The following is a 14594-nucleotide window of genomic DNA, read 5'->3' on the forward strand; positions in this document are numbered from 1 at the left end:
ACCTTGAGTATGAACTGGTTTTAGGGACTTGCTTCTAGTGAAAGAATATGGCAAAAGTGACGAGAAGCCACTTCTGAGAGTAGGGTACAAATACTGTGACTTCTGTCTAGCTCACTTTCTCTTCATCTCTTCCTTATTCACTCTGTGTGAAAAAGTTGCATATTGTGAGTTGCTTTATGGAGATGCCCATGTAGCAAGGAACTGATACATCCAGTCAACAATAAGTGAGGACCTGAGGGCTGCCAACAGCCATCCCATATGTGCTCTGAGAGGCTGCAGTAATTGCAGCCCTGGTGACACCTGACTGCAGACTTGTGGGAGACCCTAAGACAGAACACCCAGCTAAGCTACCCCCAGATCCCGACTCACAGAAACTGTAATGTGATAACTTTTCGCTGTTTTGTGTCAATAAGTTCCAGGGCAATTTATTACACAGCAATAGATAACTAAGAGAGCTATCAATATTAGTGTCAGATGTAATACTTTCATTCAATAAATATTCAAGTCCTTACTGTCCATCCATTCAGCAATTACTGAGAGCCTATAATGTGCAGGCATTATAAGGTCCTTGCTATCATGGAGCTTACATTTTACTTGGGGGATAAAGGCAATATACTTATTTCTAAATATATTATAAGAAAAAGACTACATAGTGCTAAATCCTATGTAGAGAATTACAACATGATATATGATATGACAGAAGAAATATGAAGTGATAGTGATATGATAGAAGACTATGAGGAATAAAATCTTTACCCTAAAAAGCATTAGAAACCAGTAAAGGAGATACACAGCTAATGTCCCTAATGGTGTTTTAAGAATGACTTATATAGCATGTTTCTGGAGCTAAGAGGAAAAAAATGATTTAATCAAAGAAATCTTAGTAAAGGAAGTATCTGTTAAGCTTTGAAAGTTGTGTTGAATTTTGACAAAGGTAGACATAACTGGAGGGGACTTTTTAAGCTAACGTTTATGTGTTAGTAACTGTGCTGAGCGCTGGATATGTACCGGAAGCAGGTACTATTGTAATTTCCATTTCACAGAGGAGAAAATGGAGACACAAAGAGAACAGCATATCCAAAATCACAGAGCTGGTACATGGCAAGTCCAAGATGTGAACCCAGGTAACCTAACGCTAGAGTCTGTCAGCATTAATTCTGCCTCCAATGTATTTTACATTTCTATAATGTAGTTTCTATATTACACCATTTGAGATTTGTCAACTGAAAAAAAATGCACAATGTGAGAGTTGTGCATTAAGTTTTACTTGGGGCAAAATGAGGACTATAGCCCGGGAGACAGCATTTCAGATAGTTCTGAGAAACTGCTCCAAAGAGGTAGGAGGGAAGGTCAGTATATGTGTGATTTTGATGAAGGGGGAGTACATGCAATCAAGCACATATTTTTTGCAGAAGGTTGCTGCTAGTTTTGTGAAGATTCAACATGACAATTATGTATTGGGAATTAAAGTTATAATTATGGGGAAACTAAGGCTTAGAGTAGGTTTAGTTAACTAAACTTTTTTTTTTTTAAATCTAAATGGTAGAGAACTTGAACCCAGGTCTAACTCTAAATGTAAACTTTTTGTTATCCCATGCTTTTCATGAAAGATGTCATAAAAGCAAAACAGGATACAAGCAGATTTCCTAATTCACTCTTTTTCAAGCATCAGTTAATTGACAGCTCACCAATCTCCTGTTAAATAGCTGTTATTTGTCAATCATTTGTTAGGTCTTGTGGATACAAAGTTATAACACAATCCCTGTTCACAGAAGTTTGTGCTAGAGGGGGAAATAAATAATAAAAGAAGACAGCTACAGACAATACAGTAAGTTCCCTGATAATGACAAGCACTGTGCCTGTGAAACACAGATGTAAGGTACACCAAACTCAAACTGTGCCTAAGGACAAGAGTCAGGAAAGGCTTTCTGGTGGAGATAATGCTTGAGGTGAGTCTCAAAAGATAAACAGCTTACAGTAAAGTAAAGAAAGACAGTAGGAAAAGGAAGGGGCATTAATAAAAAAGACATGAGACAACTGGGCTGATGGTCAGACCATGAAGCTTTTGAATGTTTATACTGAGGAGCTTAATCTGGAAAGCAATGATAAAACTAAATTACACTTTAACTAGGGAAGTGACACAATCATATTTGGATTTTAGAAAGATTATCCTAGTAGAAATAGGGAGAACAAGCATTAGGGTGATGAAACTGCAGTCAGAGAGGTGAATTAGGAAGGTACTGTAGAAACACTTGTGCAGCACTTACATGTGCAGGCACTGTTCTCAGCACTTCACCTGTATTAACCGTTTAGACTTCACATCAACCCTCTGAGATGGATACAGTTATTACTCCCATTACGAACATTTAGAAACTAAGGTAGAGAAAGGTTAAGTGTCCTGCACAAGTAAACATTCTAGTACTTAATCTTGGATGTTTTAAGTCCCACTCCACAACCTTAATATGTTTACTAAATGAACTTTAAAGAAAAGGACCACAGTTAGTAACTCTTTTCCCTTTTCATTTAATAACGTAATTATCTATACTACTGACAAACACCACTATCCTACTAATAAAAATGACGTGCTGATCCTCACACATGAGTGAGACACTGGTATTCCAGTACCCGCACACTGCTGAAGTTAAGCCAACACTGGATTATAGTTTTTGGAAATGAATCGACTTTCATTTGACTCAAGCTTATTGCAGTGTCTGACACAGGGAGATGGCATGGAAATTGCTATTTATTTCAAGCAGTAGAAGTTGCACTGGGATTTCACTGTAGGTGGGAAAACAGAACTCAGTTTACAGTTTTTTTAAAGAAAAGGAGAAAGGAAAAAAGGAAAAAAATATATAGTTCATTGTAATTTCAATTTCACATGAAGTGATTAACCCATATGGACAGTTTACAAATTATCACTAACTCCTATACTAGCCATAATTTACAACTTTGCACAATTAATTAAATTAGCTAAAATCCATTTTACACACATATACATGATTAGAGAGTTATATTTCAGAAGGATAAAGATAGCTGCAGAGTAAAACACTCTAATAATAGAGCCCTTACTATATAGAGAGGGTCTAATAGAATAGCCTCTCTTCTATTTGGAAGAGAAAGTACAACTCAGAAGATAATTTGTGATAAAAGTTAGAATGTATTCTGATTTAATCTTACTAAGACCTTTACTTACAGCCAAAGATTTCAATTTTCTTAACAGTACAGAGAAACAATCTATAAAACAGCACCAGAACAAACTAAGGACTTTCAGATCCAAGAGATTTATTTAACTGAATTATTTTCTTTTAAAATATGAATCCTATTTTTAAAATCTTTTTATTTTGTGTCTTCCCTTTAAAGAGACTCATATTATTTGCTTTCTCAGGACATGTAACTTCTGTTTTCCATTAAAAAATTATAAAATACTTATGAAGAGATTACACTAAGCTATAAAAAGTTTGGAAAGGTAGAAGCAATCCATTGATGGATGAATGGATAAACAAAATCTGATACAGACCTTCCTCGACTTACAATGGGGCCACATGCAGATAAACCCATTGCAAGTTGAAAATATTGCATATCGAAAATGCATTTAACACACCTAAACCACCAAACATCATAGCGTAGGCTAGCCTGTTTTAAACGTGCCCAGAACACTTACATTAGCCTATGGTTGGGCAAAATCATCTAACACAAAGACTATTTTATAATAAAGTGTAGGATATCTCAAGTAATTTACGGAGTACTGTGCTGAAAGTGAAAAACAGAATGGCTGTATAGATACAGAATGGTTGCAGTGTATCAGTTGTTCACCCTGATGATTGAGTGGCTGACTGAGAGCTGCAGCTCTCTGTTGCTGCCCAGCATTTCAAGCATAAGGTACCATGTATCGCTAGCCAGGGAAAAGATCAAACTTCAAAATTCAAAGTATGGTTTCTACTGAATGCATATCACTTTTGCGTCATCATAAAGTAGAAACCACCTTAAGTCGGGGACCATCTGCGTATACACACAATGGAAAATTATTCAGCACTGAAAAAAAAGGGAAATACTGACACATGCTACAATATGGATGAACCTTGAGGATATTATGCTTAGTGATACAAACCAGTCACCAAAAGACAAATGCTGCTTGATTCCACTTATATGAGGTACCTAGAGTAGTCAAATTCATAGAGACAGAAAGTAGAACGGTGGTTGCTGGGGGCTAGGTGGTGGGGGAATGGGAAGTTGTTTAAATGGGTAGCGTTTCAGTTTTGTAAAATGGAAAGAGTTCTGGAGATTGGTTGCACAACAGTGTGAATGTACTTAACATTACTGAACTGTACACTTAAAATGGTTAAAATGATAAATTTTATGATATACGTATATTGCCTCAATTACAAAACTTCATTGGAAAAATGTGAGAAAGAAAAAGAAGAAACCAGTTTCCTTCTTGAGTCTATGCCAGCATTGTGTGCTTGATAATATTTTTGTTACCCACTTTGAGCTCACTGAATATAGAGACCATGTACTATGCATTTTTCCTATCTCTAGGGCCTGGCATGGTATACAGAGTCCATGGTAGATGGTCAATAAATGTTTGCTGAATATTATTTATTATATCATCCAATTACTAATTTTTTTTAAAAATCCCAACTCCTCCTCCATCCTTGCACATTCTGAAAAAATAGAGTTATAAATAAGATGTCCATACATTCAATTTGCCTAATTATCCTTATTGTCCCAGAGTTCCATCCAGGTAGGAGTCCCTTTCACTCTTAAAACTATAGTTTGGGTGATAAATTTGAAGGTCACTATAGTTATTAAAAAAATTCAAATTTACATAACAATTTGAAGCTAAGATCAATTTAGGGATTGAATCATGACCTCATTAGCACAAAAATTTAACTAAATTAACACAGAATTTCCAAAAAAATTAAAGAGTCAAGCAAGGAAATAAACAAACTGGATAACTGGTAAAACACATTGCTGTTGTGATGAGTAGTACAGCATACCAAACTAATTTTAAAGGCACCTTGAGAAAGGATCTGATGATTGAAAATGGCTCTTGGTGGAGAATGATAAATTCTATTAAAAATGTATGTACATTTTAAAACAAGTATTATTTAATATCTGTCTCTCCAATATGTAACAGATTCATAGCATCCTCAGCACAGCATACACATACAACTGGAAGCATTAAAAATACTTATAATGAAGCTTTGGGAAAGATGATAAGTTAATCATCAAATATGTTCAGCATGTAAAATGATAATCTATAAATTTTTCCATCTAATAAAATCTAATAAAAACAGATTAAATGTATATTTACTTCTGTGAAATTTATTTCAAAATAATGTTCAACATGTTGAACATATGTCGAATATATGTTTTTACATTCTCTGAGATTTTAAGAATTTATGGATTCTTTCTGCATTGTTTTCTGTGATAAACTCATTTAGGCCAGTGTCATGTTGGTATAATTAAATATATGTATATTTTCTTGATAAAGTGTCTATTCAAATCTTTTTTCTCATTTTTAAAATTGGGATGTTTGTCTTTGCATGTTTGAATTGATTTCTTTTTAATATTTCTAGATATATATTCCTTGGTTAGAGGTATGTCTTGCAAATCTTTTCCCCTAGTCTGTGGCTTACTTTGAATTTCCATAACAGTGTGATCAATTTGGGGATAATTTTTGTATATGTTTGGAGGTACAGGTGTACGTACTACTATTATTATTATTAGGCTTTTGGCTATTTAATTGTTCTACTACCATTTGTTAAAGAAATTTCCCTTTCTCCATTTAATTGCCCCAGTATAGTTGGTGAAAATGAATTGATCATATATCTGTGGGTCTATTTCTGAACTCTTTATTCTGTTCTATTGAGCTATATATCTATCTTTATATCATTACCACACTGCTTTGATTACAATATCTTAATAAGTCTCGAAATCATGAAGAGTAAGATCTTCCATTTTACTCTTCTTTTTCAAAATTGTTTAGGCTACACTAGGTCTTTTGTATTTTATTCGAATCAAATTCTCAATCACTACAAAAAAATTCTACAGAGGTTTTTTACTGGGACTGTGTTGAATCTCAGGATCAATCTGGAAAAGACTAACATCTTAACAATAATAATGGGTCTCCTGATCTGTGAACACAGTACAACTTTCAGAGCATCTTCCCATTTATTTAGGTCTTTTTAAATTTCACTCATCAGTGTTTTGTAGTTTTCAGTTTGTACAAAAGTTTTACACATCTTTTGTCAATTTTATCCCGATATATCATCTTTCTGCTATTATTACAAATGGTACTTTTACATTTCAATACTCAATAGTTTGTTTCCAGGATATACATAATTTTTAATGTATTTACCAAAAGCTTGCTAAACTTAAACTCTGCTCTGTGCTTTGTGACCACCTAGAGGGGTGGGCTAGGGAGGGTGGGAGGGAGGGAGATGCAAGAGGGAAGAGATATGGGAACATATGTATATGTATAACTGATTCACTTTGTTATAAAGCAGAAACTAACACACCATTGTAAAGCAATTATACTCCAATAAAGATGTTAAAAAAATAAAAAATAAAAAAAAATAAACTTAAACTCTCTTACTAGCCTTAGAGCTTTTATATTTAAGATCTTGTGAATAGTTCATCATATCCTCTACAAAAAAGACAGGTTTCCTTCTTCCTTTCCAGTTTGTATGGCTTTTATTTCTTTTTCTTAACTTGTTGCACTAGCTAGGACCTTCAGTATAATGCTGAAAAGAAGTGGTGAGACCTCAATGTTTTATTACCAATCTTAGGGGAAAAACATTCAGTCTTTTATGTTAGCTATAGGTTTTTCATAGGTGACCTTTATCTGGTTAAGAAGGTTGACCTCAAATTCCAATTTAGTGAAAGGTTTTGTCATGACTGGATGCTAAATTTTGTCAAATGCTTTTTCTGTCTCTATAAAGATAATCACGATTTTTAAAATTAGTTATTAAAATGGTAAATAACGTCGATTTGTTATTAACTCAAACTTGTATTCTTAAGATAAACCCCACTTGGTTATCCACTTTTATACTTTTTTGGATTCAATTTGTTAATATATTGGTAAGAATTTTAGTGTCTATTATATTCATGAAGGAAATTAGTCTGCAGATTTCTTTTATTATGATGTATTTGTTAGGTTTTATTATCAGGCGATGCTGGTCTCACAGAAAAAGCAGGGAATTATTCCTGCCTCTTCTATTTTCTGAAATAGTTTACAGATTTGGTATTATTTCTTCCTTAAATATTTGTTAGATTTCACCAGCAAATTCTAGGAGCTTTCTTTGTGGGAAGGTTTTTAATAACAAATTCAACTTCCTTAATAGATATAGGCTATGGGTTACCTATTTCTTCTTGAATGAGCTTTGGTAGTTTGTATCTTTCAAGGAATTTGTACATTTCATCTAAGTTCATCTAAATATATTCTCTTATCATGGCAAATGATGGTTATAAGTTAGGGATACTGAAGCAGAATTCCAAGATACTAGAGACTCTGGGTATTTGCAGGTCCCTTTGTTCTTACATAGATCAATAAAAACTGATTTCCATTTATAAGTATACATAATCAAATTTTGATTGTAAGTAAAGCTAGAGATGAGGAGGTGGGGGAATTCCATCCTAGTATTTAGTAGGCCTGTGGAGATGAGTATGTGGAGTTCAGTCTTCATAAAGCTGATATCTGCCTCTTGTTACAAAGACTACCATTCAGCTTCATGATCAAATTAACAAAATATTCAATGAGAGATGAAGTGCAAAGAATACTGATCTAGGAAACACAACATCAGGACTGCAGTATGGGCTTTGACACTTTACCAGAATACCAACTCCTTTCAGCTTCAGTTTTCTAATCTAAGTAAAAGGAAGATGATGAGAGTAGAAAATTAGATGAGGGCTACACAAGTGCACTATAACTGGTAAAATGCTATATAAAACATAAGCTACTACTTTATTCTAATGGAAAAATGCTAATTATTCAACATTAATAATTATCATTTGGTAAAACACTTTGGGTATGACTTTTCTAAGAACTTATTTGTATGAAGGTAGGTAAATTTTAAAAGGGGGGGCCTTTAAGAAAAGATGGGGTCTCCAACCATTTTATAAGAACCATTTTATCTTTTCTTTTCTCCCAAAGACTGGAAAATCAATGACGGAGGTGGCACAGATGGTTACGAAGTGGAGTGGGGATGGCACAAGATGAGGAAGCAGGTGCTACTGACATTTTTATGAGACTTCTGACTACAGAACAGCGTTTCTCAAACCTTAGCATGCATCAGACCCACCTCAAGGGATGGATAAAAAACAGATTGCAGGGCAACACACTTAGAATTTATGATCAAACAGTCTGAGGTGGGGCCTGAGAATTCATAATTTTAGGAAGTTCTCAGGTGACACTGATGCTATTGGTTTTGAGACCATGCTTTGAGAGACACTGCTATAAAGAAGACCATGGCAGAGAAAGGAGTGAAAGGAAAAACCTGTCTAGCAGAGGAGATTTTAACTCTTAGATATCCTGAAGTTACATAATAAAACTTTATGTGTGTGTGTATATATATTTTAAGAGAGTGCATCTTTTTCCTTCAATTTTCAAAACTGTCAGTGATCTGAAAAAGGTTAAACACCAGTTGTTTGGAAACTTATTTTAAAGAGTCAGGATCCATTAGCAATTGTGCTGTATTGTTGAGCAACTCCCTGATTTAAAAAATTAAAAAGCCATTTAGTGTTACTACCCAGTACATTAGGATAAACTGAAATATATAGGAAATACTTACATTGGCTTTAAAGCGGTACTATTAAAATAATTTTTTTAAAAAGCAACACAATCTATTAATTTCTACAAAGTGGTAATACCCTTAGTGATTATTCAGCAAGAAAGATGAGGTAATTTAGTGTTCTATCTTTTCAATTTTTGCATATCTTTTAAATCATGGTTTAAAGCCTTTGTTCTAATATGTAAAAGAAAAATAACAATATTCTACAATATCATTGTCCTTAACAAACAAATTATAAGTATTGTAACTTTTTACAAAAAAAGTTTCAGTAGATCACCAGAAAAGTGTCAAGGAAATAAAAGTCATAATTCTCTTTAGGAAAATTCTTAGTCCAATCATTTCAGATACAGTAAAGAAAATGTCAAGTACTGAACTATTTCCTAAATTACATTAAATCATATCACATAATTCAAAACTTGTCACATTCAAATGTAATAAAACATTAAACTTTTATCCTGAAATAAATGGGATAGTACTAGATTCAAATTTTTGGTAAAGCTCATTAGAAAGTAAATGTCAAGACTATTTTACTGATCTTATCCTAGTGAAAGTCAGCCGAGTCTCATTTGAGTTTCACCAAACACCCCGAAATATTTCCAAAGCCACTATCTGTGATTGAATTTAAATATCCTTTGTAAAACACATTTTTTATCCTTTGAAAGAATTTTAACAAATTCACTTTCATGTAAATTATACAAATATTTCAAAAACAGTGATATTTCAGAGGCTATATTTCTTAAATCAAAGTGTAATGTAGAATACTTAATTTAGTAAATTAACAATGAGATTGCATATATCTTACATAAACATATTTTTAAGAAATAAGTCATCGGTTCCTTTTGCTATACCAAATGGGAAATACTTAGCAGATCTTAATGGGCCAAGGGGAAAGGAAGAAATGTTATAAAGAATTAAAAATCTATGACCCTTTTCTAAAATACCATTCTTTGGTCTTATTCAAGGAAAATGTTTCATGTAATAAAACCCATTTAGTTCTTTGTTATCTGTTAATAAGATCTATTGTAAGCCACATTATATTACAATCATAAAAAATAATTTAAGTTATTCATTTTTTCAAGTGTTTATGCCAAAGATTACCCAGATGGTTAACAGCAGAAGCAAAACAAGAAACCATGTTTGCCATTACCTTCCATATTTTTCATTAATATTACATAGAACCCTCTTGAACTACCCTATTCTATGCCTTAACCACCTCTAACTGAGATGAATAAATAGTAACGTACATGGTATCCCTACTTCTATAAACTAATTTTGCACAATTTTATCAGATGAATGCTCCAAAAGCTGTTTTTCACACAATGAAATTCTCTTAAAGTAACAGTGACAAAAACAACTAACATTTAGAGGGTACTTCCTATGTGTCAAGCACTTTACTCATGATATAATTTAACTTTCATAACAATCCCATGATGTAGGTCCCTTTATGACTCTCATTTGACAAATGGGAAAGGTAACGTATAGAGAGGTTTAAGTGACCTACCCAAGGTCACACAGCTACTAAGTGGTAGAATAGAATGAAAGAGGCAGACCTATTCTGGAAGCCACATTCCTAGCTATTTTATTACATTAAATCTACATGAAAATATTCTTATTGCCTATAGCATTTAATCCAAGCTCTTCTCTTTGGCTTTAAAGACTTCAAAATCTGATGTAACCTTAATTTTACTACAGTTCTTTGTATACCAGTCCCACTGGACTTCCTGCTCTCTTCTACACAAGTCATGTTCTTACATCATCGTTATTCTACTCTTACACTTAATGCAACTATAATTGGTCTATACCATACGTTTTGCCCTTATACAGCATGTAGTTGGATTTTAAAGAAATACACTCTCATGAGTATTTATCTTTTCATAAATAATTTTAAAACATTTACATTTATGATGACAATCAGACCTGCCTAGATTCAAATCCTGACTTTGTAAACTATTCATTGTGTGACTCTGGTTAAGTTATAAAATGTCCCTCTGCCTTAGGTTCCTCACAGTAAAATGGGATAACACAGCACCCTCTTGTAGTGTTAATATGGTGATTAAATGAGTTAATTAATGTAATTTTAAACTTCTTAGAACCCTTTCCCACTGGTTCCTTCACTGTGTCCTGAAGCTTTCATGACTGATAATATATCTACTTCAAATTATAAACAACTTAGTTATAGTTTATAGTACAATACAATACTACAGTATTCTGATAATCACAGTTGATAAATAGAGATAAAAATCTATATACAAAGAAACAATGCAAAGCTGAGATTCTTTTCCAGGGTAAAGGAAAAAGGAACATAAGCTTGTTGGAATAGGTCTTTTTGTATATGTGAAAAAGAACATTACAACGGACTGAAAGTTTCTGTCCCCCCAGAATTCATATGTTGAAACCCTAAACCCTGATGTGATGATATTTGGAGATGAGGCTTTGGGGAATTAATTAGGTCATAAGGGTGGAGCCTTCATGATGGAATTAGTGCCCTCATAAGAAGAGACAGGAGAGAGTTTGCTTTTTCTCTCATTCCTCTCTACTATGTGAGGACACAGCAAGAAGATAGCCATCAGCAAAACAGGAAGCAGGTCTCACCATACACCAGATCTAATAGCATCTTGATTTTAGACTTCCTAGCCTCCAGAATTGTGAGAAATAAATACTTGTTGTTTAAGCCATCCATTCTATGTTAATTTGTTATAGCAGCCTGAATTAAAATAGAAATCTTTTTTATGTTAGGGAGTAAGATATAGGAAGTTCTAGGAAGCCTACCTTTTATCTTCAAACAGAGAAGACTTTTAGGTTGACTACCAGAGATTTCTCTAAATTGAGGGTAAACAGCAGGGAAAAAAAAACCAAAAACAAAAACACTTTTCTTTCTTAATTCCTATAGAGCTCTAGTGAAATCTTTTCCAGATGCCAAGTTCTACAAAGTTTATTTTTTCCAAAAAGCTAAAGTGAATCTATATAACATGCTCAAAATTTTTTGTTTCTATCCAATAGATCTGAAATAACATGGATTTAAATGTTATTTACAATGGTCCAATTACTCAGCAAGAGATGTGTTGATTTCCTTTTCCTCTGCTTATGATTTTTCTACTCGGTAACCATCCTTCCCTTACTTGTAGTAAATGTGTTACAGATGGAGCTGAATCCATCCCCAGCTCCTGGGTTAGGCATTTGGCTAAAGCCCTAGCCAATGAGAGCTTTGCATACCCTGCCCACAGAACTAGTATGGCACTAGGCATAAAACACAAGCCATTCTGTATGAATCAAAGCTAATCCCAAGATTTTTTGCTTGAGTTGCCAGGAAACAGGTGTTCTTTCTGTTGGACTTAGAACTCAGAGGATATAAGACTCGGACTGATGGGATACCAACACGTGTAGAGGACCCACCTAAAAGTGAAATTAATATGGAGGATGTACACATACACACACACACACAATATGACTAGAGAGGTAGATAAATAACACAAGCTGAGATCCTAATGACAATTTTAAGCTCCTGCTAAGCTGACTTAATGCTAGCTACCCTTGGATCCTTCAGTTACAACAGCCAATTAATTCCTATATGGCTTAAGCTACTTTAACTTGGGTTTTCTGTTATAGTTACAGTTTACATTAAACTGTTAAGCTACTTTAACTTGGGTTTTCTGTTATAGTTACAGTTTACAGTAAACTGTAAGACTCCTGACAAATGTATACCTGATGGAAGAGCCACTTATATTAATGAAAAAAAACCCACATATATATAGTATTGGCTCACCTTTTGGTTTAATAAAGCACTTGCCAATTTCTGCACTTCTGAACTCAATAAGGTGGCTCCTCTGATGACTTTGCTGAGAGCGGCAAGAGACTGATGAACACTTTGTACTAAGCGAATGGCATTAAATTGTTCAAGAACGATGAATGATAATATTGGAGATCCTTGTCGATCATTAGGAGGCAACACTTTCTGATGAATCAGGTTTGAATTCTAAAAAGATAATACGCCATGTCATATTAACTGAAAAGTAACACAAATCACTGATACATTAAAACATTCAAAAGTTATTAAAACCTTTTGCTGGTCTATCTTGTTTTGAAATACTCTCTTTTATGACTGGCCAAATTTATTAAATCTGTAAATACATAGGAAGGGAATTCTGGAGTTCACCAACACTGAAGTGGTGTGGGGGTGGGAACTGAGAAAGGGGAACCATGCTGAGAAGGAGCAGTCAATATAAGTGGAAAATGGTAAGAACGGCACACTGTAAGCCAATGCAAAGAGAGCAACACAGCTAAATTACCACTCTACCGCTGTAAGAAGAGCAGAAGGAATCATGGCTATGAAAAATATGTGAATGGATATTTAATTCAATTTGAAAATTACCTGTATGTATATTTGAAAAATCACACTAAAGATCTTGTACCAGTGAATATTATATCTTAGTATTTATTTCTACGTCTATACTTTAACAGAGGCTCTGATACATGGAACTTCTAGGGCTTCTCAAATTGTTAAGAAAAACTCAAGGAATCCCAGATGTTTCTAAACAGCTTATGTGGTTAGGAGGAAAAAAAATCACCTTCAATAGTATTCTAAAAGTGTCAAAGAACTGTCAAGAGATAAATCTGGGAAGTCCTGTACTCTTACCTGCTCTCCATTATCTTAATTTTCTCTATATATTCTGCTTACAATCCTAGTTAAGGATCCCCTCTCTTTGTTCTAATGGTTGTCACATTCGTATCTTCCATGAGAGCACTGTCTCTTTTTCATGTATCTGGCATGATAATTTAATATCATAAAATGGTGATCTAACATGGCTATTGCCATTAAATAAATAATCATGAAATACATTTTATTGGCATGAGATCATTCCTGAGGATAGATTTAGACTATGAGTTCAAATTTAGGCATTTTATTTCTATTACTGCTATATTTGAAATATTAAAGCTGCTGAAATCATTTTTGATAGACATAAAAATGTACATAAATATACCCACTTAAATAAATAAATGGTGGTGAACTCAAAACTAAATCTAGAAGAGAAAAAGAGTATAATATTTTGAAAATTAATTAGAATTATTACCCCATAGATTGAAATGAACTATCTGAACCAGAGCATGCAATAAATAATACTTAACACATCTTTAACCTCAATCAATTAAATAATAAAACTGACATAAAATTTAGGTTATAGATTTTCCATAACTCCTTATATTAAAAACCATTCCTGGAAGTGAATAATATGTGGTACCTAAATCTTTATCAATCTTATACTAAGATTGGCAAAGATTAGCAAATAATAATTTAGTTTATGGATTTTTATCCATCCTATTAAATTGATGAGACAAATTTGCACTGTTTGCACTATTACTTTATAGAAGAAGAACACCCAAACTTAGGTCATTCAAGCAAGATTCCACTTCTCTATAATGTAAGAAAACAGAAAACTTACCGAACTGTTATAAAGGCTGATTTAGGAGAGTAACTATCAAAAATACTTAAAATTCAAATAGAGTTCAAGTAAGAAGTATGGTCTAGAGATGCGCAGTTAGTGTAAAATACCAGCTGAATTTCAAAGACTTAATATGAAAAAAGGATGTAAAATACCACATTAATAATTTTTTATATTGATCACATGTTGAAATGCTAATATTTTGAATGTATCAGGTTAAATAAAATATATTATTAAAATTAATTTCACTTGTTTCTTCATACTTATTTAAATGTGGCTGCTAGAAAATTTTAAATTACAAATATGGCTCCCATTTGTGTTTCACATTATATTTCTATTGCATAGTGCTGGTCTAGAAACTATC

General features: G+C 33.3%; 1 protein-coding gene across 2 annotated transcripts in view; it reads right to left on the reverse strand.

Annotated features, from left to right (window-relative positions):
• DYNC2H1 (dynein cytoplasmic 2 heavy chain 1) overlaps positions 1–14594 on the reverse strand; it is a 381735-nt gene that overhangs the window by 76794 nt on the left and 290347 nt on the right. The window contains exon 84 of one of the 2 annotated variants that reach the window (XM_082409862.1): positions 12556–12765. The exons of the other annotated variant lie outside the window; for it this stretch is intronic. Within the exon in view, the coding sequence (XP_082265988.1) occupies positions 12556–12765 (210 nt within the window). The remainder of the gene's footprint in view (positions 1–12555; positions 12766–14594) is intronic. 2 annotated transcript variants of the gene reach the window in all.

The sequence above is a fragment of the Balaenoptera physalus genome, assembly GCF_965194825.1.
Source record: "Balaenoptera physalus genome assembly, chromosome: 10".
Taxonomy (NCBI): Eukaryota; Metazoa; Chordata; class Mammalia; order Artiodactyla; family Balaenopteridae; genus Balaenoptera; species Balaenoptera physalus.